The sequence below is a fragment of the Marmota flaviventris genome, chromosome 3 (genome assembly GCF_047511675.1).
Source record: "Marmota flaviventris isolate mMarFla1 chromosome 3, mMarFla1.hap1, whole genome shotgun sequence".
Classification (NCBI taxonomy): Eukaryota; Metazoa; Chordata; class Mammalia; order Rodentia; family Sciuridae; genus Marmota; species Marmota flaviventris.
Genome location: NC_092500.1, coordinates 131,637,843 through 131,664,264, shown reverse-complemented (window position 1 = coordinate 131,664,264; position 26,422 = coordinate 131,637,843). Strand labels below are relative to the sequence as shown.

Below are 26,422 nucleotides of genomic sequence, written 5' to 3'. Positions count from 1 at the left end.
GTCATGGTAAATATTAAAGACCTAACACAGTGCCTGGCATAGAGAATGGGGGAATTTTACCATTTCTTCCCCCATCATTTCTCCTTACTTGGATCTCCAAGTTCTTTCTTTTTTTTTCCCCCTGAGCCACATCCCCAGCCTTCTTTGGTTTTTATTTTGAGACGGGCTTATCTCAAAATACTTTCCCCTATCAGACCCAGCATTGTTACTATGTACCAACCTCTGACCATGTGTAGAGTCTCAGTATGTAGAAATGTAAACAAAAAGAGTTGATGCCATTATGTGATTTTATGTCACCAGTGTCTCATGAGATCAAATTCTAAACGCTTTTAGACTCAGGTGCTCTGCTTTGATTATCCTGTTAGAAAACTAGAATATCTGAATTGTGCACAGAAAGCAAGTGGACTTTAAAATAACAGAATTTCAACAGCTTGGTTTTGCTTGATGATACAGAAATATCTGATTTTACAACTCAAAACCACAGTGGGTGGTTACTTAGCTAAAGGGCAGAGGCAGAAGGCTACAAATCACTTGCTAGATAGGATTTATTTTTCTTGCAAATAATTTTATTTAAAAATAAATCCAATCAATATAAAGGGATGGGTGTTTCTTAGGCAGCAAATTTTAAAGAACTGTTTTTTAATTCCATTGCCTATAGTGCTTGGGTTCTTGGGACACATCTCAGAGTAGAGGCAGTATACCCCATTTATAGCACAGTAAACCTTTATCTTTTGGTTTGGCTCACTCTTCCTCATTTTATAATCCTAAAGAGCTCAAAAGACTTCCGTGTTAAAGGCACCTGATTCTACATTGGAAATAATAAAAGAGATAATCTCCTCCCATCCAGTTAGGACCTCACTGCCAGGGTTTCTGATTGGCATCTGCTCTGAAGGTCTGGACATAGGAAAAGGAAGTAGAAAGGGTGTATGTCTTCATTTGGGCCAATTTCCACCATAAAACTGCTTCAAATATGGTAGTAGGTCACATGTTGATTTTGTTAATTGGATTCTTTACATACTTTTCCTGGCTGAGGACTTATTTATAAAGTAAATCTGTTTACGTTCATAATTTTGCTTACAAGTCAAAAGTAATAAAAGTAAGGTAACAGTGGATGGAATCATTGAGGGCATGGAGAGGCCAAAGTTGTCAGGAAACCAGTGTCTGCTGCATACCCCTAGGTTCCTTCATAACTCCAGGAGTGCTCTATGCCTCTACTTTCGTGTTCACTAAACAGGAATACTATCTGCCAAATAGTTTGGAAGATATCAAAGTTAGACAAATCAAATGCTTTTGAGGTGCTAGGAGAAAATGAAAGCACAATGAATGTAGATGACTAGATAAGTCTGTTAGTGCAGCTAATTTGTTGAAACACTATTTGGATTAAATAAGACCCCAGTCTCCACTTGCTAACCATAGAACCAGTGGGCAGTTTCCTCCCAGTGCCTGTTTCCTCCTCTTTAAAAATGAGTACACTTATTACTATGTTTCATAGTCTCTGAGAAATTGTCTAAATTTACAGCAAGTGGGTTTTGGTTTTGGTTTTGTAATCCAAAAACTGACTCCATTGTCCTTCCCATTCCCAAAGAGAAAGCACATGGTTGGCCAGAAAGGGGATTAGAAGAAATAAAATCTGCATAATTGGCTTAGACCCCTTGAAGAGTTTTCTGCTGGATTGAAGCCCAGGGTGCTGCAGAGTAGAACCGGAAGTCCAAAATCAGATCTAAAGTTTTGGTTGCTCCCTATGGATGCGGTAATGAGAATGGAGAGTTTTATAGGAATTTACATTTGGAATATCGTCTATTATCAATGATCACAGTACAATGCATTTACCCAAATACTCGGAAAGGAAAACCTAAAACAAGATCTGGATTAGACTTTGGAAGACTACCACAGACCCAAGGCAAATGTAGGGGAAGGAGTTGGGAGAAGGAGTTGTTGAGTTGAATCTGATTCCGTCATTACCATCTAATAGTGTTATCTCATGGTGATAGCCAGGAGTGAGAGAAAGGCAAAAGATTTCTTCAACAATTGTTTTAATTGAACTCTTCCAAACTAGTTAATCGTGATGAATGTTATTTTTATTGTCAACTATTATTGTTTAGCTATCTGTGTGTGTCTGACCTCTCTCTAATCAGATGGTTCTTTTTTTTAAAATGGCCCAGGCCATTGGATCCCCAATATAGCCTTTCGCAGTGCCCTGAACATTGGTTCTATTTCCAGAATGCACTTGAGTAAACTAGCATATTGGCAGATCAATCTTTAATAAAGGGTGTATAGATGAGTCCTGGTAAATCACTCTAAGCTGGTCACATATTATAGGATGAAGATGTAAATGGAGAATAACGCATAGACTGAAAATTAGAATGAGTCTTCAGAGATCATCTGGTCTAGCTGCATTATTTTATTGATGAACATACAAGAATGTGAACGAGAGTAATGAGAGGAGTATGTGTGAAGATGCTATGGGCTGGGAAAGGGCAAGAGGAACCCTGCTAGGTCCTGGAAATATTCCATATCTTGTTCTGGATAGTGGCTACATAAGTGTATACATACATAAAATTCCTTGAGCTCTACATTTAAAATTTGCACATATAATTGAGGTTATACCTCAGTTTTTTAAAAAGGGGGATATAAAAAGTAGATTGGAATCTGTACTTGTGTAAGTGAGACTTAATAACTTTGACTTACGTGGGCTATTCATGGGAAAGTACCTTCTGTTGATGTATTTTGGTAGTATATTTTGTGCATATCAACAACCTGATTACAAAGTTTATATAGAAAGGAAAAAGACCCAGAATATCCTACACAATGTTAAAGAACAAAGTTGGAAGACAGATACTACCTAACTCTAATATTTATTATAAAGCCATGGTAATCAAGATGGTATGGTACTGGTGAAGGAATAGTCAGTCAGATGAGTGGAACAGAGTCGAAGGCCCAGCAATAAACCCACATAATCAACTGATCTTTGACCAAACAGCAAAGGCAATACAGGGGACGGAACGACTAGCCAACCACAGGCCAAAAAAAAAAAAGAATCTAGGGATAGACTTTATGTCCTTTACCAAAACTAAAATGGTAGCAGATCTAAATGTAAAACATAAAACAAACTCCTGGAAGATAACCAAGAAAATAAGAAGACTTTGGCTTATGGCCATCACTTTTTTTAGCTAAACACCAAAGGTATGTGTGAAAGAAAGGATTGATAAGCTTCATTAAAATTTAAAACTTTTGCTGTGTGAACAACATTGTCAAGTGAAAGAGAAGACAAGCCACATGTTGGAAGAAAGTATTTGCAAAAGTTACATCTGTTAAACAGCTAACCCAAAATAGAAAACTCATAAAAACTCAACAGGAAAATGAAAAAAAATGATCAAAAAATAGACAAAAGGTCATACTAGACACCACTCTAAAGATATATAGATGTCCAATAATCATGAAAATTTGTTCATCATCATGTATCATCAGAAAAATGCAAATTAAATATATGGAGACAGAAGTTCAGAGATGTGAATAAGCATAGCACAGAAGATTTTTAAGACAGCGAAACTGCTCTGTTTGTTACAGTGGATACATATTGTTATACAAATGTCAAAACCCATAGAATGTACACCAAAAGTGATCCCTGATATAAACTATGGACAGTGGGCAATGTGGATGTCATCAGCTGTAACAAATGTGCTGCTATAGTGGGGAATGTTGACTGGTGGGAAAGAGAGGTATATGGGAATTCTATGTACTTCCTGCTCAATTTTGCTATATTTCTAAGAGTGCCCTTTTTAAAAATGTGTATTTTAAAGAGAGACGCGAAGAATAGAAAAGGCCATGCTTTGTGCAGCTGTGGAGAACCTTCCCTGACCACCTACTAAAAGCCCAGGCTGCATTCTGATGTACAGTGTAGCTCAGGTGCTCATCTCTGAACCTTGCCCTGTGGCTAAGTGGGTGGGATTATGTTGTTTAATTTAGGCCTGACTCAGGGGCTTCCCCTGAAGCATGTGGAAGAATGGGTATACCCATGAATCAAATGGGGTGCTATTATTGAAGGATGAGAATTGATCTGTGCTGAACAGCAGAAACAGCAAGGGAACATTATGATGAGTGACCCCTTAATAAATTCAGTAGCTTCCCCCAGAACTCCCATATTACAGTGAGTGGGGAGCCAGTTTCCTAGTTACTGCTCTGATCAGACAGATGTCCTGCTGTCACAAGTGACCTGAGCTCCATTTTCAGGTTATCCTGGCTCCTTTCTCTGCTGTCACCAGGAGATTCCAGAACACAAGTGGGAACTTTGCCAATTCCGGAAGAGAAAGTATATGCCACTTAACATGTAAATCCTGGGGTGGGCTGGAAGAAATCCTTTAGAGAATGAACAGTTATGAAACCCTCAATATCAAAGGTGATAGCTCTCTCCAAAGTTTTCTCCTCCAGGAGGTACGTGGGGAAATTGACCACTTTGCCTGTTTCTAATCTTTGTCTCTGCCTTTGCCTGTCCTCCTAGCCCCTCACTACTAACCCTCCCATGAAAGGGAGACACTGGCCCAGCTGGTTAGAACTGAGGACATCCATTGGCTCATTGAATTACATTTTTTTTCATCAGGTGGGGTTCCTGTACTTCGAAATGACCTCGTATCTCCTCTTCTTTTCCCTGCCATAGTCTGTACCTTCCCCTGTCCCTTCCGTCTCAACTAGGAAGTGTGGGATCTGCATCTTGGGGGATAAAAAGTTAAGAGGTCTAGGCTGAGTAATCCAACTCAGTTCTTACAAAAAAGCCCATCATTGGAAGATAATAAATGCCCATTTGATATATGGTATTTATTTTTTTAACCTTTTTGGAATGAATATTTCAGTTTGAAACTCCCCACCCTTGTAGAGATGTGACCTCAGAGATCCAAAGGCGTGAGTTTAGCAGGGGCTCACAGAGATGTCTGCAAAGCTCCCCCATATTACAGTGGTGGAGGATTCCAGTACACATTTCTGTTTGCTCTCCATGTCCTGCACTTGCATGGTCTCTGTGTCACTTACTGTACAAAAGCAAGATACCTCAAGTGGATGCAGAGAGAAGGATGCATAAGAGAAGACGTGAGGTGAGCTATGCAGGAACAGGGGGTCTGGAACTAGAATGAACTTCAAACGTTCCTTGCCTCCGTTTCCTCCTTACACTGCTTTTACAGTCCTCTACTTGCTGCATGTCTTTATCTAGGGATAGGTTTGTCTTTTTTAATGTTTCTGGAGAGATGAAGCAGGTACACAATAAGCAGCAGCATGCATGATTGATGGGAACTCTTGATTCAAACGTGGCTCCACCAAGCATCTGTGATCTTGACCGACTTCTGTGCCTCTCCGCCCCCATCTATAAAACAGATTGTACTAGGACCCACATCTTATTAGGGATGTGGATTAACAGTATCTGTGGACTGACCAAGGAAGTGATCATGTTGAGATTCAGTGACTATCTGTGCCTCCATAGGAAATAAGAGAAGCTGATTAGTAGTGTCTGTCATGGGAGCAAGAAGATAAAGCAGCTGCTGCTCTCAATTTGATGTACTTCTGTTGGATTACAGGAAGAATTGAAGCAAGATCCTTGGAGTCAACATATAGGGTGCACCCCAGTCCATCTGGGAACTTTAAAAGACCTAATCTTCCACACCCCAGGATACTAAAACCCCATCAGAAGTTTTGGTTCTTGGATGCTATCTCAGATGACAGTTATATCTGTATGAAGGGTAACACTCGCGTGTTTAGGTTTTTCTAGATCACTGTTCCCTGGTGTTGTACAAATGGCTACAAACGTGTTTTGGCTCTCCTTCCAAGAGATTTGAATCAGAGCAGGCTCGCAACTCTTTGACCAATATAGTAGAACCTAAGTAACATGCTGTGACTTCTGAAATGAAATCTTAAGTGCAACCAACCCCAGTCACTCTGCTCAGACTGGCTGAAACTGACCTGAGGAGTCATCCTTACCATCGTGTCCTATGATTGGCACACAGTGGATTCTTGGATGAAGCACACTCCTGTCTCTTACCATTCAATTTTCCCTCTCTCCCCCCACTACCAGAGAAACCAGATTGTTAGACATTATTATCAGCTTTCTCCTCTCACCTGCCTTGAATGGTGTTCAGGAGGGGAAAATGTGCTCACTGCTCTCACCAGCCGGTCTCCAGTGCAAATGCTACTAAGTATTTAGAACCTGGGCCTGTCTGCGATGCTGGGTGAGAAAGAGCATTTCAAATCCTTCAAGGTCCCAGGATTCCTCCCCTTCTGATAGCAACACAGTTTTCAAGGAAACACTAAAGCAAAGCAGAGGTGGTTGAAAATGTATTTATTTTTCTTCAAATGATCTTTTCCAAGCAATAAATAAAAACAGACATGTTTACTTTTCTAAAAAAACAAAACCAAACAAAAAAAATCCCCTAAACTATATACATCCTACAGAAATACAGGCATATCAAATGTAGAAATGACATCACTCTGAGAGATGGGGCTATTTACACATGTTACAAGTATTGCGTTGCTGTCCTTTAAGAAGTCTCTTATTGTGTGACTCAAACTCTAAGGAAGGGCAGGGTACTGGAGGAAAAGGTACTGCTTCAAAAAGACCCCTTCCATTTTTCTTGACAAGAAAGTTCCACGGAGAAACAACACCCAGACACTGTACCGTGTCCAATAACTGCACTCCTCAGATGGCTTTGGAGGAACATGAAAGGGTGTCTCATTCAGGAACATCAGGGAGAAACCATCTCATCCTTCAGCAGGACTGGAATTGGCAATGAGACCCTACCAAGCCAGTGGTCCACTGCCCAGAAACAACCCCCTGGCTGTGGTTCTGTGAGACAAGCCAGCTCTAGGTTGGCAAGACCCACCTGCAGTGGCGCTCTGCCCTCTAGGAAACAAGGCGGTCTCTCTAACTTGGCAGTAGATGAAAGGCACCTGGGGAACTTTGATGCCTCCTGATGCCTGGTCCCACCTCAGAAATTCTAGTTGACTTGGTCTCAAGTAACACAGGGATCAGGATTTTGAGGACTCCCCAGGTGTTTCTAATGGGCAGCCAAGATGAACCACTGCTTCATTACTACAGCTTCATGGCCACCTCCCAGCCTCCAGCCTCTTCCCCTTCTATTTAGAGTCAACTATCCTCCCTGCCACCACCACCCCCATCTTCCCAAGGACTTTTAGATTTTTTTTTCTCATGGCTTCCCAACTTTGTTGAAAACAGCACCTGATCACAATGGTCTCAGAAAGGAATTCCTAAACCAGGGAGCTGCTAACCCCAGCTGCTCACAGTGCTTCTGCCTAATACTGCTCTCCAGAAAGACCAGTCTATTTCCTTCAGGGCTTCTCCAAACACCCAAGGGGTCAGACAAGATCCCGGGAAGGAATCAGCAGCTTTCCTTACAAGAGCCTGCCTTGTATGGTCAACAGCAAAGCTGGGAGTCTATGCACGTGACCATGCTTCCCGTCACCAAAAGTCACTTCATGGGAGACAGCTGCCTATGAAAACTCACTGGCCATTGGGATTGACCCTGCAGTAACATCTTCATTAGAGCTCTTCCAAGTCATCAAAGAGGCTTCTGGTGGGAGAACAACAATAAAAAAAAAATGTCCCCCTTTTCAATCAAGCCAATGTTCTATTTTATTTCTAAGAGTTTGGGACTCATGCCATTATCAAGAACAAAGAAAATGACTTTATAAATAGTAGTTTATGATTGTGATAGAAGACTTGAATTGGGAAGTAGGAAAAAAGACATCAGGAGCTAGTCCTCAGTTGCCACTGTCTGTGTGACTGGGATCCAGTCTGGGGACGCAGGACAGATTTGGCAAATGTACACTCACTGTATGAAAAGTGAATCTGTTCTTTGGGCGACCCGCCCTCCCTAATCCCCCATGGCCTTTTTAGCTGAGACTGCATTCTCCACCAACCATGAAGTGACTTTCAGGAATCAAGGAGAAAGTGGGAATGTCCAACCATGCCGTCTCTACATGGGTCCACTGCCCAGAAACCCCAGGCCCTTCATGCCTTTCTATCAACTAACTGTTCAGCCAAGCAGCTCCCAGGGAAGCAGGGCACCTCTGGCTTTTCTGAAAACAGGAAGCCTCACCCAAAGGTAGGGCTTTGAGACAGACAGACAGGATGAATAATGCCAAACCAGGTTCACAGTTCACGAAAGGAAATGTAGTGAACCTGGGCCTGTCTGCGATGCTGGGTGAGAAAGAGCATTCCAACATGATTGTGACATTGAGGCTTGAAGTTATTTATGGGTGAGCAACAATGTTCATTGAGATCTAGACGCTCAAAGGGCTTTAAAAAATGCTCTCATTTCTAGACAAGTTTGCAATGACCTCTAGTCTGGCACTCCATAACACTGTTCCACAACACTACAAATGAAATAACATGTAACTTGCTCCCTCCTCCCTCCCCCCCATCCCTCCCCACAGAAATATTCCTTCTCCCTCCAGAGCCATTCCTCCATTTGGAAAGACCCCTTAAAATGGCATTAGTCCAGGTCAAGATTCAACACGACTCCCATGATGTACTTCACAGGAGCCCGCAGCAGGCAAGCAGTCTGCCCCACCCCACCTCGCCCGTGTGCTCCTGCCCTTCTAGACTTCAAGGAGACCTGAAATGTGGCATCCCCTTTTAGATTCAAAAGAGGGCCTTTGAAAATATTCTTCTAACAGGAATTTAATTTTTGAAGAATGTATTGGTATATTTCAAGTAAACTCCTTAAGATTAAAAACTATAATTTACACAAAATAGAGAGGATGGTGCTTCAACTAATGAAAGGATTCATTTCAGGTGTATCTTTAGTAATCTTTTTCCCCCCCATGGTCTTGCCAAATGATTCACTGAAGAAAAATCTGAACTGTACCCAATTTCCCAGGAGCACCTTGGGGCCTGTATCACAGACAATAGGCATGTCCTAGATGGGCCTATGAGAAAAATGCTCCAAACACCAAACTGATCATCAGAGAAAAGGTTATATGGTTGTGGTCTCTGTGCCCAGGAACCTGCAGCAAAAGAAAGTAAAAAGCAGTCCTTTCCCTTCCTTTCCCCTCCCATCCCATCCTGCCTGCTTCTCAGTGGCAACAAATTCAAGATCATTAGCTGACTTGCACACACCTACAAGACACCATCTATCTACCTCCTGGCCGCTTGGACATTTGCATGCTACCGTGTTCTGCTGTTTTGAGATCAACACAAAGATATTCTAAATCCACTGTCACTGGACTCCTTGTACATACATACTCTGAGGAAATTCTTAATAAATACCTTTATTTATTATTAAGCACAATTATTCACCTGTCGATGAATAATTAGAAAGGAAAACCACATCCTAGATGTCTTTTAAAAAGCAAAATTCCTGTGACGACAACAACAAAGGACAAGCACACAGAACCAGGCACTTCTGGCAAACTTGTTTTCTTCTTTTCCCTCCCCCCTCCCTCCCCCACTTAATAAAACTGGATGGGCACATTTGCCAGGATCTGTGGGTTTCATAACTTCAAGCCTTATTGATTAAAAAAATGAGGTAAGAAATTTCTACCTGAAAAGGAAAACTGACACATAAACCAAACCAAGGTCTTCCCTGGCTGCAGAGGCAGCCGTTATTGCTCTAAGTTGGAGTGTTTTGTTTGTTTGCTTTTAATGTGTATTCAAAGTCCTTATTGCCATTCTAGCTGGCCCCATGGTCGGCCAAGGAGAAATGGATGGGGACGGAGTTTGGTCACCTGCCCCCAGCTGGTCAGTCCCTACTTGCTGCCCACACAGGTGGTGGCTCTCCCAAAGCTTGCTGGGAGCCAAGCCTGGTTCCAGGGGTTGGGAGATGGGCTCTAACAGCTGGGGGAGGTAGTGATGGGGCTGTGCAGGTATGGCAGGCTGCTGGGGGCCGAGTGCACACCCACAGAGACGGGGAAGCTGAAGACAAACTGGGAGGTGGGGGTGGGGGTGGCCTTGCCCCTCTCCCGCAGCGGGCCAGAGGGACTGGCGGCCTCCGCGGCGCAGGTGGTGGCCAGCACCTGGGACTCGAACTGCAGCAGCTGCCCCATAAAGCTGAAGTTGGGCGAGATGATGCTCCGGCGCTGCTTGACGAATTCAAAGGCCTCCTCCAGCCTGACCCGCTTCTTCATCATCAGATAAGCCAGGCAGATGGTGGCTGAGCGTGAGATGCCCGCCTGGCAGTGCACCAGCACCCGACCACGGCAGTCCTTCACTGCATCTGGGGGGCAGAGACCAGGACGGGATTAGGGCAGTCAGAGGGCCTCATACTTCCAAGTGGCTGGTGCATGTGGCACAAGCCAGGCTGTGGGGGTAGCAGTGCTAGACTGGGGAGTGGGTAGGAAGACTCCAGAATTCCACCTGTTCCAGGATAATTTGGAGACTGAATCAAAAATGCACTACACTTGGAAAAAATGCATGATAAAGCCAGTTAGATCCCTCTATTCATTCAAGGGATTTTCATTTGCAGAAACAAAACAGTAACCCAATTCTCCTTGTCTTCCTTCCCATGGAAAAAGTCTTAACTACCTATACACCTGGAGCCATGCAAAAAGGTTCCAAGCATGGTAAAGGAATTGATTTTTTCATCCCCGCCCCACACAATACCCAGTGGACAGGCCTTCCTGTTGGGAGCAGGGGAAATGAGCATACTCTGATACACAGCCTGCTAAGTCCCATCCACAACACCAAGTTTGCAGTGGTTTCCTCTCATGTTTCCCCACCGGGTTCTGGAAGCCAGTACCCCAGGGCTATGCCCACCTACCGATGTACTCGATGGCTTCCATGAACCAGGAGCCAATGTCGGCCTTGTGGTTATCTTCCACTGGGATGCACTTGTACTGGTAGTGTCCTTCAAAGTGGTTTGGGCAGTCGGAGGAGACATTCAACAGGGCTGTGATCCCCAGGGCATCCAGCATGTCTCTCCGGGCAGCATGGTAGGCACTGCCGAGGTAGAGGAATGGAAGGATCTCCACGGGACCCCCCTGCACCAGAAAGGGCACAAAGGTACCCAAACAAGGTGAGTGTAAGGCAACCAGAGAAGGGACTGCAGTGCCCAAACCAGTCCCAGGTGGGCTTTCTAGGCCTGGGGAAAACACCTGCTGGACACAGCCTTTCTGCTTTGCCCTTCCTGTCTTGGGGCTCTGAGAGGGTCACAGGGCTCAGCAGGACTCTGCCAACCTTTCACTCTGCTGGTGGACAGAGGAGCCAGGACAGCCAGCCTTATGGGACCCCCCCCCCCTTGCTTAGGCAGCCCATCTCCCCATGGTAGCAAGCACCACACTGGCTTTGCTGGGCCTCCTGCAACATTAGGCGTCCCCGTCTGCCAGTCATCAAGCTATCTGTTCTGTGGTTGGCTATATCCAATTTGGTTGGATATATCTTCACTTAGCACATCAGAGACAGATACCATCTTGGTCTCTCAGGCAAAGGGAGGGGTCATGGCAGAATTAGTGCAGGATTAAACTTGTAATGAGACTTATGGGGCAGAGTTGCAGGGACCCTATAACTTCACTCATTTTCCATCTAACTGAAAGGGCTAGAAGGGGTGGTATGCTTGGAACAAATGAGCAGCTCAAGCTGATTGTCTTAGAGAAGGGTGGTTATCCCTTTATGACCACTGGCATTTACAATTGGCTGGTGTGGGCGGGGAGAACAGCCTGATTGTTGCAGGGGACCAGGGATTCATGGCTGCTCCTGCTGAGAAGGGTGTTCTCTCATTTCACCCTATGGCAAATTCTAGTGGACCTCCTCCTTTGTCCACTCATAACTCTGCAGGTCAAGCCAGGGGGTGATGTCTTGATAATTTTTCTCAAGTGAGGGTAATAAGAGAGGGAAGGGGAAGAATTCCCAGGAATAAATGGACTCTACCTAATATCCCACCCTAATACTCAGGGTTCCCCACATTCTCCTGAAATTGAGGCACTGCATTTGAAGCCAAAACACACACACACACACACACACACACACACACACACATTCTGAAAAGAAGTCTCCTGCTGTGTTCTTGCATTACTCTGCCCCTCACTCCCCAGTTCTATGCCTTAGGTCTACCTGGTCATGCAGAGGGGTCCCACAGGAACTGCAGCCCAGGTCCAAGGACTCCGTGGCACTGGGAGGCACAGGAGGAGGGATGGCTGCCAGCGTCTTGGTTTTGGAACAGAATTCTGGGTATTCAGAGGAAAACCTCTCATAGCCACCTGTAAAGGAGAAAGAAGTTCAGGTTAATAGGGGCACCAACCAGAACACCAGGGGAAAAAAAAAATTGAATCCTACCAGGCTAAGGAGGGCTGTTAGGATGGGGTACTAGTTAGCTCTTGTAGGTGCCACTGGGTGGCGCTGTTGGCCTAGATAAGAGCTGCAGAGAATTTTTCCAGAGAAGCAGGGTCTAGTCAGGCCAGGACTGCAACAAAGCGGCAAGGATGCTGGGGATTTCTGGAAACCTCTGAGAACTAGTTCAGTTTGAGAAGTGCAGGGGATATGCAGAGCACCTCCTCAAGGTGAAAAAGCACGGGGGACAAACAGCTGGGCATGTAAAGATGCCTGTGTTCCCTGGCTCCAGCCCTTCCTTTGGAGAAGTTGTCCAATATGGGGGGAAAAGGACGAAAAATTCACGTGTGACACCAGTCCTTCTGGGTCTCAGAAATGGAGCAGATGCCAATTGCAGGGCCTCATGAACGGTTGTTCCATCCACAAGGAGCCGCAAAGGAGAGGAAAGGGCACCAATCTAAGGAAAACCCTCCTGTCACAGTACAGCTTAGGGGCAGGGAGGCTTTCCTGAGAGTTGGTAAGCCCAGGAAGGGCTATCCATGGATCATCTTCAGGGAAGGAGGACTTTGAGATAAAAAGGTAAAAGGCCAACTTAATTGGAATAGTGGTGAATAGTGGAAAAGTCGGTGCTACCCAACCTCTACCCAAGGGACAGAGGTGGGTGGGGAAAACCCTGAGAAGACCCTCAAACCAGTGCATCTGACTTTCTCTTATCTCTGGGACTTTGCTTGTGGGGAACTTCCTATCTGCTGTCAATGTTTGACTCTGAATTTATTTTTATTTTGCAGTTTCTGTAGGATGAGAAATGATGTTGATTCAGTAGAGCCTGCATATTGAGAAACCGCAGCCCTCACCAACCTAACAGACCCAAATGGGCAAGTTGGCTGGTGGCCCCATTTGAGCAAACGCTCTTCATTATTTATGTCTGTGATACAGGGCGCCGTTCCCTCCCGCCATCCACATTAATCTTCCAGTGAGCAGACATGTGACAGTTAGTCAAGCATTTGCCCCTAATCCCAACTTTACTGCTTCAGAGGAAGGAAAATGATTCTTTGCCACATCATAAGGCTCACAGAAACAGGGCATCCACTTTTTCCTCTCTGACCGGAGACTCCTCTTCCCCTCTGCTCCCTCCCTCAGGATATAAATGGATATCTCTCTGGTCACAGGCCCTCCTTCCTGCTGAGTCATGGTGACCAAACTCCCTGCATGGAATACCTGCTGGCCAGGGTAGTGCTACCAGCTTTGGATGTGCTTGGATGTGCTGGTGGCCTCAGCGGCCATCTCCTCCCGGGAGCACCACCTCCCTCCCATTAGAACCCCCATCTATCCCCTTCCATTATAAGACTGCCAACACTGCTGCCCAAAAAGCACGGGACAGAGAATGGGGAAAGAACCAGCAAAGTGGGCCTCTACTGAGAAGCTTCCGTCAATGCTCAGGGCAAGTGGGAACACTTGTACAATAGCTGTCATGTGTCACTCTCTGTACCTTTACAACATCTGAAAAATCTCAAACAAAAGGATCTTTGTATCCATTACATAATTTGAGGTATCACACATTTTTAGAAAAGAAATGCAAGGCTGTTACAGGGTACCAATGAAAGCTCCCCACCTAGAAGGCTAACAGTCTGCCCCACCTAAAAGCCAATGGTGAGGCCAGAGCAGGGTCCAAGGTCAGGGAGCAGGAGCAGCTGCTCAGGGCACACTGGAGCCCGCGAGAAAATGCTCTTCCCATTGCAGAGGTTACAGGACCAGACCAGATTAAATTCTGGAAGGAGCAAAGGCTCTGCAGTCGGGATGAACCTCAACCCTGTCAATCCTTGGCTGTGCAGCCTGCACCCATGATCCAACATCTCTGAGCCTCTTCCCCACCTGTAAAAGGTTCTTAACCATTTCCTTGCACAGAGTCCCCAAAAGAATGATTCTTCAAACAGCCAGTGCTCTGCACTTGGCACTGGACAGGTTTCCTTTCTTGGCATCTAAGCTGAGGGACTCTCTCAACAGGAATCCACAAAGACCGAAGAGGAGCAAGGGGACTGTCATGCTGGCAACTTCCTAGACTTTTGATAGCCCTCTTTCCTGGGCTTTATTGATGCGTCCTGGGCAGAGTCTTGAGACCTGGTGGACAGAGGAAGGGCAGGTGCCAGACTTCTTGACCTCCACCTTCCCTTCCTGGCTCCGGTATCCGCTGCCACCACCACCTCCCAGGGTCAATCAATTAGACTGGCTACTGGCTCCGTAAAACCCTCCTGGAGGGACCCAGAGACAGCTGCCAGTCACAAGAGTGGAAGACAAGGAACACAGGTCAGCTGAATGAGCAGGACTGGTGGCCCCAGAGGTGAAGGAGAGAGGCCAGACCAGGTCTCATTCACCTCCAGGCAGATTGTTAACAGGACAGAGAGATAGCGACTGCCTGGAAAAGACAGTGTTAGAACCGAAGAGAAAATGATAAGTGAAAAGTCGGTTTTCTCTGGGGGATTTGAAAGAACAAGCAAAAGGAAACTAAGGGAAGAAGCGTATTAGCCCAAGAGACAGGAGCACTGGAAGGTTCTCCTGACAGCAGTAGCTGTGTAAGGGTTTCTGTCCCCTTAGCCACTGCTAGTATTGGGGGGGTGGGGGGGACAGTGGGTGTCTGTGGCTGGTTGCTGTGAGGAGCCTAAAGAACAGAGTGCAAGTGAGAGCTCACCCACAAGATGGAAGAAACCACTCAAGTCCACCCTGGACATCGCCTCTGGGTATCCTCTGTCTTAAGGGTAGTGCCAGAATTCAGCTTGAAGCCAGACTTCTAGGACTTCTCCCCATCAGGAGCCTACCCTGCTGCCCAGCTATCTCTGCCATTCACCCATGGTCCGTCTCGTGGGCACTGCCTCTGGCTTCATCACGAGAGACAGACTTCATATGAAAACAACTGACCCACACAGGACTGCTGACATTTCACCAAACTCTTGCTCTACACAGGGGCTCTAGTGGGGTCATTAAGAAAAAACAACTAGCATTAAAGAGAGAGAGGTGGGGGGAGACTGTAAGAGAATAGGAATTAGCAGAGTGCATTGCATTTAAAAAAAAAAAAGAGTGTTATCATTTCCTGTAACTTTTGTCCCAGGGGTGCATGTATCCCTGTTTGATCATGATGTAAATTCAACATATTTCTTACTGTGCATGGAAGATTTCTTACTGTGCTCCAAGATTTCTTTCCCTCAGTCCTTCCTACTCATTCCCATTTGTACTAGTACCATAGCCACAGTCCTTTTGGTTAATAGATAGGTTTAGATCACCAATTTTAATCCAAAATTCATTCCCCTTATACCAAGGAGTTTGGACTCTATCCTGCATCTCCAGCAGGTGCCCAAGAACAAATGGAAGCAGATTTAGGGCCAATTTTAGCTTCTAGCCATGAGAATAAGGACTTTCTCTCCTAAAGACTAAATTTTCCCACCCTCAGAATATAAGGATTTCAGACTACAATGATCTCTAAGTTCCAGTGTGGTGTGCTTCTCAATGTCCAAGACCTACTTATTTCCTGGTCAGTTTTACCAGCTGCAAAGCATCAGGCACCTGAATAAAATTTCCTAACAGAAATGCCAATGAGTTTTGACCTGTTTTTTCTGTGTCCCAGTGAGCGTAATTTCATAACGGACTTCTTACTAATTTTGACCTATTTTCCCCATGTCCTTATTTAAGAATATACTTCCTATTCTTAAAATCTTTGATCTTGAAAGTCAAGAAAGGAGAACAGAGATTGATTTCCCAACTTAACTTGAGGAATTAACTATACCTACAGTTCAGCTTCCTATTCTCCTACTACTCACACAGCAAGGCAATTTTGAAAATTTAGCAATCACAATGACCCCCTTGCCACAAATTCTTCAGCCCCTGCAGGAGTAGGAGATAAATGCCTTACAAAGGGCAGGCTGATTAGCGCTGATAATATCACCTTAATAGGATTCTTAATGGAACCTGGGATGGGGAGGATTGACTTGTGGTGGTGCCTGTGATGTGGATCTTAATGGGTCTGCCACTTTTTCCCCACCACCCTCTCAATGCTCAGAATATACCACCGGTTCCCAGATAGGGTCCAAGGCCTTACTTTGGCCCAGCAAAAGAGTATGGGTTGTTTGAAGGTCATTTTTTGAGAACTTCACCACACATGAGTGTAAGCACCCATGTAAAGGCCAAGCAATCTTCAGAATACACCTGGGTGGGCTTCTCATCTTAGGACTCCACACTCAGGGAGACCAGCTAGTCCTCCAACTGGCTGACCCCTAACACTGGGCTGGGGTCTAGATCTTGCCTGTAGTCTTTCCAAGTCCTCCGGTGCTATCAGCTATATTCAGCAGACTGGCTTCCGTTGGAGAGTGAACTTGTCTTCCTGTCATGCTTCCTCTTTGTTAGTCTGGAACTACCTCCCAGTAAGGAAAACAGCTATCTGGTTTCAGATGTTCTGACTTCTTTTAAAGGAATTTCTTGGCTTCTTAAATGGTCACCCTTTCTTTCTCCCTCAGTTTTCTGTGTTGGTGGGTGCAGTCCACCCCTCCTACAAAATCAAGGAGGAGCTCAAAGAAGCTTTGACGATCTTAAGAATACAGTTTTCACTCCCAATTTACAGCTACATGTCTTTAGTTACTTTTGTTAGCCTGCAGTGAGAAGACAAAAGTTGTGAGTTTGCTGCATTCTTTGTAATTATGTAAGAATGTCAATAGGGTTTGCAAGTTATCTTTAAGGCCTACCATTTTATAACTGTGAACACCCGTTGTGTTATGTTTGCAAACAGAAAAGCAAGCTATTTTCCCTTTGGGCACAAAAGGTACCAAACCTGGGCATGCCTAGGGCTGACAGGGATAAAGAAAAGAAAGAAAACAGTCACCAGAATAGCCAAGACTCCAGTGGTGCCACAACCCCCACTCCCATTCCAGGTATGGTCAAGCCCAGGGACAACAAGGGACCAAAGGATAAGTAAGGAAAGAAGAAACTGAAATATCTAGATTATCCTCCCAATTGCTCAAAACAGCTCCAGGACAGCTTTGCAATCAGGACAAGAACTGATAAAGGTCAAGAGGTGAACTGTAGACAGGAGGAAAGTCAACTAACATTTTTATACCTGCAATTTTTTGTGTACTTGATTAATTTGTTATTTGAGGACAGTGGAGGTAAGGAATGACTTCTTTTAAAAAAAAAAAAAAAAGAGAGAGAGAGAGAATTTTAATATTTACTTTTTAGTTCTCGGCGGACACAACATCTCTGTTTGTATGTGGTGCTGAGGATCGAACCCGGGCCGCACGTATGCCAGACAAGCGCACTACCACTTGAGCCACATCCCCAGCCCCAGGAATGACTTCTAATAGGGTAAGGAAATTCTGGTTTAAAACTATCAGGGGGTTCCAAAACTCTAATCCAAGGATTTTTTTTAAAAAAAAAAAAAGAAAGGAATTTCAAAGATGAATACTGTGATAAAATCAGGAAAACTTAAAAGTTCTAAATTACTCCTAAAGGTGCCTTACTGGATTTTAAGTTACAGAAGCTTTTTAAAAACTGATCCCAGTGGGAATCTTTGACTAGTGAAAAGAAAATATTACAGAATTTTGGTTATTGTGTTTGTTTGTTTGTTTTAGCAAAACATGGTTAATACTAGAAAATGTACAGAAGAAGTATTGCTTTATTGACATTCGGTAAAGTTTATTCCTGTCCTTATGAATGCTTGCTTGTGCAATTGGTTATTAATTATCTGCAGTGAGTAACAAATCTCCCTTTGAAGTGGCAAAAATAGGAAAAACTGGACTTTTAATGAAATGCAGTCAATTAATAGAATTAGATAGTTTGGGCTGGGAAGAATGACATCACTTCTAAAAACATCCTGCTGTTTTTATTGCCCCTTCCCAAGAATGACAGGCACCACTTGCCCCATGTCCTGCCCCTTTCACTCCAAATCCACCAGCACACAAAAATGACACACATACACACACACACACACACAAGAGCCCTCATTTCCCAGCTGGAAAATAAAATGAACAACTCCAGTGGGAAGCTAATTACCCAACCCTTAATCAACTCAGGTATTTACTGAAGATAATCTAAGGCAGTGTTTCTTCCCTTGCTTCCCAATATCCACCCCCCTTAAGTCCCCGAGCCACGGTTCCCTCCCATAAAGCCCCATTTCTCTGCATGGAAGCCTTGTGTCTCTGGAGATGGGAGCCCTGGCTTTCCTCCCCAGACCACACCTTCCTGCAGGGGTGTGGTAGCAGGCATTGACAGTTCCCTTTCTGCCCTCTCTAGGAATGCCTTTAGCAGACAAAGATGAGGAAGATGAACTGAGTTAATTCGGCCTCTGTTCAGCACACATATCGACATAAGCTCTGCTAAACAGAATGTGGCCCAGTTGACTTCGCAGATATCCTACCACCACTATACAAGGAGCCGGGAAGATTCTCCCACCTTTTAATTTTAGGTGCTTATTTCCAAGGGCAGAACTTGCAGCTACTGGTGGTGGCAGGGGTGGGAAGGGAAGAGGGTTTCCGAAGATACAGAAGTGACCCAGTGGTAGACACCTTCCACCTGGGAGAATATGGCCTGTAAGACGGTGGGTGGTCCTCCCTGCCTGGTCGGGGCAAACAGCGAGAGGCAGTGTAGGCCTCGGAGGAAATGCTTCTCTTCCGTTGGCCAGGAACCCTGGCCACCCACCAGAAGGCTGTCATTTGGCTCAGAGGTCACCTGTTCTACCCAGTGTTTACGTCAGTATTAGTCTCTCCCTCAATATCCAGCCCGGAGCCTCTTTCTGAATAGGTCTGGCTCAGGGTGGAATTGGAGGGGTCTGGAAGGTGCTGGGAGCCAGCAAGGTAAACCTTAAAAATATGCCTTCCTCCTCCGGAGCGGGGGGCCTTAGTGTCTGTGACCCCGGAAGCCCAGGGGCCAAGGTCCCAGAGCTACCGCTCCAGGGCGGTCCCCTCCGGATTTCTTTCAGGAAGAAAAACAAAACAAACCCCTGACTCCACGTGGGACTGAAGGCAGCCCCAGCCCTAAGGCGTTCTCGCGGGCCCTGGGTTCAGAGGCCCGAAAACCTACTGGAGCACTCTGGCTCTAAATCCGGAGGGACTCCAGGGCTGGCGACACGCACAACACCCAGGCCAGCTGCACCTTCCGAAGGGACGTGCGTCCCAGGGGAATTTCTTTCCTCTTCCACCGGCGCCAGCACCAGGCAGGGGAGAGCTCGCAAGGCCTAACAATAGCGCAGGCGCCCACCGTGGTGGTCCAGGCTGGACCTGGCTGCCCCAGGACGTTGGACGAGCGCTTCCGCGGGGCTTTGGGTACAGGCGTGTCGCCCAAGGCAGATCCTTACGGTCCAAGACCCTTCCTGTCACTTGCTCCTGAGAGCTGGGGGGTGGGGGGTGCTGGGCTCAAGAGAGGTGCGAAAGGAGGCTCTCACGCAAAAAAAGAAAGAAAAATCAGCAAAATCGCCTTAGCAGTTCAACCACAGGTCAACAGCAGCATTTCCCCAGCAGCTGACAGGTCAAATGGTCAGGAAACAACTGCCAAGAACAAAGCCCCCCGCTGTTCAGCAAGAGCAAACCCGGCTTGTCCGCACTGAGATTTTGTTGTGCTTTTTGGAGCGGGAGGGAGGGAGGCTTCCGCCCCCATCTCCCTTCCTCTGGGGTGGACAGGGCCGGAGAGGAAAGGAAGAGGAGGGGGCGAAGTGTGCTCGCAGAGAAAGGAGCGGCTCTTTGATGGCGAGGGTCTGAAACGCCTCTCTGGTTCGGAAGCAAAGACCCGACCAGAGCGAAAGAATGCGCGGAATGCGGCAGCAGGAGGAAGGGGCGCAGCGCGACAGGGGGCGCCCCGACCCCACGCGCCCAGCCCGCTTCCAAGCCTGAGAGCAGCAGACCGACCCGTCTCGGCAGGTGCTACCGCGAAGTCTCTCCGGTGACTTAGCACGCGGTTATTTCGGGGTTCCTAACTTCCATATTTGACAACGCACCCGCCCTCCGTCCCGCCACCAAGAGTTAGTTTCTCCAGGGTTCACCGAAATCCCGCACCCGCCGCCATCCGTTACTCGAGAATGGTGTCTAAACAAAAGGTTGTAATTCGCCGCCGCCCGAATAAGCAAGGGAGTAGAGGGACGGTTCGGCCGGGCGTACCCCTGTTACCCAGTTCTCTAGCCTCCAGCTCCCGGAGCCTGGATCCAGCCCCAGGCGGCGGGAGTTGGCCACCTTCCAGCAGAGCTCGGAGTTGGGCAGCGGGAGACGAGTCAGAGATCTCTCCCCACAATGTCTGCAACCCAATTCTCATTTGTACCTTTACCCAGAGCTGGTTTTCAGTCGAAACTGCGGAGCCAATCCCACCTCGGGGCTTACCCCACTTCACCTCTTTACTCATCGTTCGGGTCGTCAGAGTCAGGCTCAGTGCAGGGTCACGGCACGCCAACCTAAAAGGCCTATCTTGTCTCCTCCCGCACAGTGGTACTTGGGAGCATTTGGAGATGGGAGGACTCCGAGATGCGCCGCTCAGAGGAGTCGCTTGGGTCTCTAGGCCAGAACCGTGAGTGTAAATAAACGCGATATCTTTAGAACGCGTGCGAAATCGCAGGTGACCAGGGAAACGCGCCAGCGCTGTCCCTGAGGACTTAGAACTCGTATTCGCACCAGTACGCACAAAAACCTAGCAAACCCATGCACAATAACACGCACAAAGGAGCGCACGGGGATCCCCGCAGCCAAGAATCGCTCTGGATACTCCTTCCCACGTCCAATAAGGCACAGGCCACCAAGCCCCCCTACACCTACTCTCCAGCTTGCGCCCCAGCGCCCGCGTTTACCTTTGAGCAAGCAGATGTCTGTGCGCTCGGCGTTGCGACGCAGTGCCTGCACTACCAGGGACACGGTGCTGTCCTCGCGGAGGCTCTCGGCGCGCGGGCTCCGTTCGTCGTACACGATGACCGCCGAATAGAGGCCGGAGCGCAAGCGGGCGCGCACCTCCTCCTCAGCGGGCAAGATCTGCTCCAGGCTCACGGAGCCCTTAGCCCGCCGCCGCACGATGGTGTTGCAGCGCACGTTAACCGAACCTCGGATGTAGCCCGCACTGTGCGCCAGGAACGGTCTGCAGTCCAGCAGCAGGCACTTGCCGCCGCTCAGCAGCCCCAGGGCGCCGTGGCTGCCGCTGCCGCTCGCGCCGCCGCCGCTCTCGTCCCGGTTCATCAGCCTTTTGAGCACACTGCAGTCCATCTCCCGCAGTTCCTCCATCGTCACCATAGTCGCCGGGAACAGCGGCTGCTTGGGAGCGCGAGGAGGCGAGAGAAAGTAACTCGGGCCAGCTAGGCTACAGGAATGGGCGAGTAAGGACTAAGAGAGGGAGCCTTCAGAAGTGACCGCAAACTTGGCCCCCAGAGGCTCCCGCGGGCCAATCTCTACTCGATTCCCGCAGCCTCCAGGTTACATAGCAGTCCTAGCGGCCACAGGCACCAAAGCAGGCGGGCGCGCGGCGCGGAGGAGGGGGTGGCGGTGGAGGGGTGTGTGTTTACGAGAGAGGACCACCGGCTCCCTCCGGCTGTTGCCTCGGATGTGTTTTGCTGGTTGTGCCGCTTCTGCTACCGCCCGCGCGTAGCTGTCGTTCCCCACTCGCCGCCAGAGCTCCGCGCACTGCCCCAACCAGAGTTTCCTCCCAGGCTTAAAGATTTATTAATGCACCTCCGCTCTCCCGGGGGAGGGGGAGATTCATTACTACCTCGCGAGGCCCCGCCTATTTCCATTTTCGGCTGGGCGCCCACCCCCCACACCAGCTCCCCGCCCAAGCCCTGGCCCCTCCTCCCGCCCCCTCCGCGGAGCGTGAATGGAGCACCGACTGCTGGCGCCCAGTCACGGGAACTCTACGTCACAAAGAGAGGAGTAAACAGGGAGCTTGGTGCTCGCTGCCAGGCCCATTCATAAAACTGAGACCTAGAGGAAGAGGGAGGCGGCCTCCGACCCGCCGGCGAGCGGCGACTTCAGGACTTTGTGAATGGAGCGCGGCGGCGCTTCTTGCTGTCCGCCAGCGGTCCCCAGGCCTCCGCAGCACGCTTCCTGCCCGACACGAGCCGCCGCGCAGCCATTCCACCCCGCTGCGCGGCGTTTGGCGCAAAGAAAATAGCTAGGCGAGAAGCCGGCCTTAACCAAAGCCAGGGCTCGGGTTTGAGATTTCCATTCCTTTTGGCCTCCGCGCCTACCTGGAATAGTCTCTCCGGTCTGTCCCCAATACAGAAATGGACAGGGGAACGTTGCACCGCTGCCCGCTCCTCGGGGCCTGGGACCTTCACCAATACTTACCGTGTGCATTCGGACCGGCGGGTCGTTTTTAAATGCCATTCTTCAGACGTTGGCTTAGGCATTAGCGTGATCGATAGTCCTCTGAAGCCATTAAATCAGCTTTATAGCTTCCCGAGGAACGTGGGCAAACCCCAATTTAGAAGATGAAAGAGAAAGTCCTCCCGCCCCAAGCCCAGTTATAGGAGTGAGGTGTGGGGTTTGTTGCTTTACGACCCAGTGGGAGGTATTAATTGCCGGAATGTTGTTCCTATGGAAGAGAATTGGGCGGCACTCCTATCCACGCTTCCTAAAAGATGTTTATTTAACTCTAGGGGTTGCGCGGGGGTGGGGAAGTGGGGGGAGATCACGACAGGTTCGGCTTTTGGAGAAGTCCTCATCCCCATTTTGCACACATTCATTTCTTCTTAGGAAATGACAATTAGGGTCTATGTTTGATGCGGAGCTAGACCCTTAAAAAAGAATGACTGGAAAGGTTTTTTATTAAACTCTGAGACCGATTCAGGTTGATTTGCATCCCTCTTTCCAGGTCACATAGCATTACCCCACCCCCACCCTGTTTTACTTATGCATTTAATTTCCCAGAGGCCGCTTTTGGCAGGGGGTTTGTGCGCGCACGCGGAGGGAACCTTACAGAAGCCAAAAATTATTCGTCCGAAATCTTGCCAAGTCTTGTTAGTGAAAATTAATCAACGAGCGAGAGAATTACAGGACTAGCTTACGGCACTGGTGGGGGCGGGTTCGATTATTCCATTTCAGGTTGCGCGCCGAAGCCCGGCCAAAGCAGCGAGAACCGCCAAAGCCGCCGGGTCTCTCCCACCCGGCTCAGCCCTCCTGGCTGTCCTTCCCCTTAGTCTTTGTTCCCGGCGGAGCCTCTCTCGGGAGGTCTCACCCCAAGGCCGCCCATCCACTCATTTGGGGCTTTTGCGGCCTCCACCTTTGAGGCCTTGGACCTGAGCCCCCTTCCCACTGCACCCGGAATCCCCCACCCCAGCCTGGGTCCTGTGGGCTGTGAGGTGCGTCGCTTTTCCCTGGGGATCTTTCCTTTTGTCTCATTACAAAATGGCTCAGTGCAGCACTACAAAGATCCTGTCTTTATTTAAAATTTAATGTTTTGTTTATCATGGGGTTTGGGCATTAATTTTTTTTTTTAAAAAAGGTGTTGCGTTAAAATATTTCTTTTGACTACTGATTTTTTGGCGCGCCCCCGCCCCGTCCGCTTTAATTTTGCGCACAAGTCACTAGTTTATCCTCATCTCGGCCGTGGAAAGGGCCACAACTGAAGGTTGTCAGGACCTGGGCACTCCAAGTGGGAAGGCAGCAATAGCATTGACTTTCCAGTGGGGAGTGCAAAACGGGCCTGGGTCCCATTTCTCATTCTGCTGGGGTAGCTGTGAGACTCTTGACCCTAATGAGTTTTCTTTCACTAAACGCCAGGAGTGCAACCTCTCCAAGGGAGTTCTCCTTGCCCCAACTGTCTGGGGCGGACTCGCTATCCCTCGCTGCTCTTCCGCAGCTCAGAAATGTGGCCCTTCTAGGCCCAGCCCCCAGTTTTCTCCCGATTCAAGGAAACCCCGACTCCCCTACAAAGGCTTTGACAATGCATTTCTTGAAAGAGCCTCTGAATCTGAGGCAATTCTGGGCCAATTTCACACGTGTCGCAGAAGCTGGAGAGTCGTCCCCGGGCGGCGCTGGCTGGCCGCGCTCTGCTAGCCTTTGTCTCCACTGAGCTGGGGCACTTCCCCGCCAGTTCAACCCGGGCGCAGCGTTCACGTGGCCGGTAAATAACAGTCAAATCCGGGGGGAGGAAAATGCCCATGGAACAAAGAGTTGCTTTCTGCACCTGACAGTAATCCATGGTGGCGAGGCCGTAAATCCCGCAGGCGAGTCACACGGAAGGGGGTGTGGGCGGGCGCGTGTAAGTGTGTGTGTCCACGTGTGCATACCCGCGCCTGCGCGCTTGTTCCCTGGAGGGTGACAGCAATTTCGGACTTAGAGCCCTTAAGCTGGGAGCTGCTTTTGTTTCAAACGCGATGTGCTGATTTTTAAAAGAGATGAAGGAAACAAAAATCCCTCCCCTCCTCCCAACTGAGGAATTAGCCTCAGCCGCTAAATTTCAACAAATGAGATTTAAATTACCGTTTTGTATTTATCCGGATACTGTGTAAAAACCCTAAATAATTTTTTTTTTTTAATTGAAGTGTGTGGGCCATTTGGTCCCTAGTCAAATGAATACAATGTCGAAGCTACCCAACACCCGGTATGGAAATGACATATAGCTGGTCTCCAACTGGTCTGCAGGATGAGAGTAGGAAACAATCAATTTACACGTGAACCTTGTGATCAGCTTGTCAATAAGCCGATCTTGCAGAAAACAAAGGCATTTGCGAGGAAAATGTTGTTGAATGTCATTTCAAAGTTAATTACTAAAGCATATCTGCCAGAATTGGGATGGGATTGCTCAAGGAGAGGTATTTTATTATATTCAGGAGTAAACCTTGGAGTGAAAATACTTTTAAAAATTCACTGTGACATGTAAATCCAACTTCTCTTTCATCAGATAGTCCTTAGACCGACCTTATTAGTCACTGTCAGGCTCTGGCAAAACCCCTGCTCTTGTTTAAGAAAATTTCTTTCCAATTAGGAAACTGTGTGATCTGGGGATTTGAAATCTCAAACTGAATCCCCAGAGAGGACTATGGCTTCTATTCTGGTTTTGATGCCAACTTCTGACTCACTGCCAATGTACCTGAATAAAACTTGCCTGAAAAAATCATTAATGAATTAATAAAGTAGCAATGGAAAGAAAACTCCTGTGATTCCCACTTCCTGAACAAAGAACCTGAGTAATTACTCTGAGCTAGTACAGGAAAGATCCATTTTACTTGGCTGTATTCACCCTCTTGTAGTAGGTAGGCTCAAAAGAATTGGGAGGCCATCTCATGCTCAAAGGAGAGACCTCTGTGTAACCAAAGGGTATCTTTAGACAACACTTACCATAGGACTGGAAAATGTCTTTCCTCCCCTGCTCACCTCTGCCCATCAAATGGGGGTGGTGTTGATATAGATATCTCAAAAGCATAGCTGAAGGCTTTTTGTTGGTGGTGCTGGTTTTTTTATTTTGTTTTTTGGGGGAGGGGGTCGTTTGGTTTGGTTTTTCTTTTGTTTTTAGTGCTCACTTCACCACCGATCAGTTTACATTTATGTGCTATGGACAAATTATTTAAACGGCTAAATTTCTAACCCAGGGACTCTGCAGAAAGGTTTTAACACTGAGCTACATCCCAAACCCTTTTTATTTTTAGAGATAAGTTCTGGCTAAGTTACTCAACTTGCGATTAGTCTAGAACTTGCCATCCTCTTGCCTCAGCCTCCAGAGTAGCTGGGATTATAGGAGTGCACTACTGCAACTGGCTGGCAGAAAAGTTTGAATGCATTGCTTCTCTTACTACTTTATTTTGAAAACTATTCAATCTAAGACATGCCACCTTTTAGCTTAGTGGCCTGGGGTAAAACATTCTCTGTTGGCCAAATTTTCTCCTGCAAAATGAAGAGTTTGGACCAGAGAGTTGTAGGTCTAGTACATTTCCAACCCTGCATGATGCTGAGCAGGCAAACTCAAATCAACCCCAAACCCAAACTTCACTAGCCTCCTCTCATCCCATCCAAAACTTATGCATTAAAATGCCATACAGAAAGAGCAATCCCCAGTTCCTCTCTGTCCCTCCTTTAGAATATAAACTTATGGAGAGCAAAAGTCAAGCACTCATCATGTCCCAAACATTGATAAAACTTCTTCAGGTTTCTAAAAATGAGTTTTAGAATCAAATGCTTTCCCCCAAAATGGGCTCAACAATTTTTGTTTGTTCCAGTTGTG

At 47.3% G+C, this 26,422-nt stretch overlaps 1 protein-coding gene across 2 annotated transcripts; it reads right to left on the bottom strand.

Moving 5' to 3' along the window:
• Window positions 1–9,251: 9,251 nt before the first annotated feature.
• On the bottom strand, window positions 9,252–21,972 carry Dusp4 (dual specificity phosphatase 4). Of its 2 annotated transcripts, none has more exons than XM_027922703.2 (4): window positions 21,066–21,972; window positions 12,047–12,192; window positions 10,758–10,977; window positions 9,252–10,214 (listed from the first exon to the last, which is right to left on the bottom strand). In XM_027922703.2, the coding sequence occupies exons 1-4, from the start codon at window positions 21,496–21,498 to the stop codon at window positions 9,829–9,831; spliced, it is 1,185 nt and encodes a 394-aa protein (XP_027778504.1). In that variant the 5' UTR covers window positions 21,499–21,972; the 3' UTR covers window positions 9,252–9,828. The 2 variants fall into 2 exon arrangements, with proteins under 2 accessions (XP_027778504.1, XP_071466506.1); XM_071610405.1 differs by lacking the exon at window positions 21,066–21,972 and adding an exon at window positions 20,605–20,754.
• Window positions 21,973–26,422: the final 4,450 nt, after the last annotated feature.

What these genes read in the sequence shown, in the direction of transcription:
- Dusp4 (XM_027922703.2), bottom strand. Translation starts at nt 21,498, where the DNA reads ATGGTGACGATGGAGGAACTGCGGGAGATGGACTGCAGTGTGCTCAAA. An exon ending in AGACATCTGCTTGCTCAAAG is followed by an intron (nt 12,193 to 21,065) that starts GTAAACGCGGGC and finishes TCTCCTTTACAG; the next exon opens with GTGGCTATGAGAGGTTTTCC. An exon ending in GGACCCCTCTGCATGACCAG is followed by an intron (nt 10,978 to 12,046) that starts GTAGACCTAAGG and finishes TTTCTGGTGCAG; the next exon opens with GGGGGTCCCGTGGAGATCCT.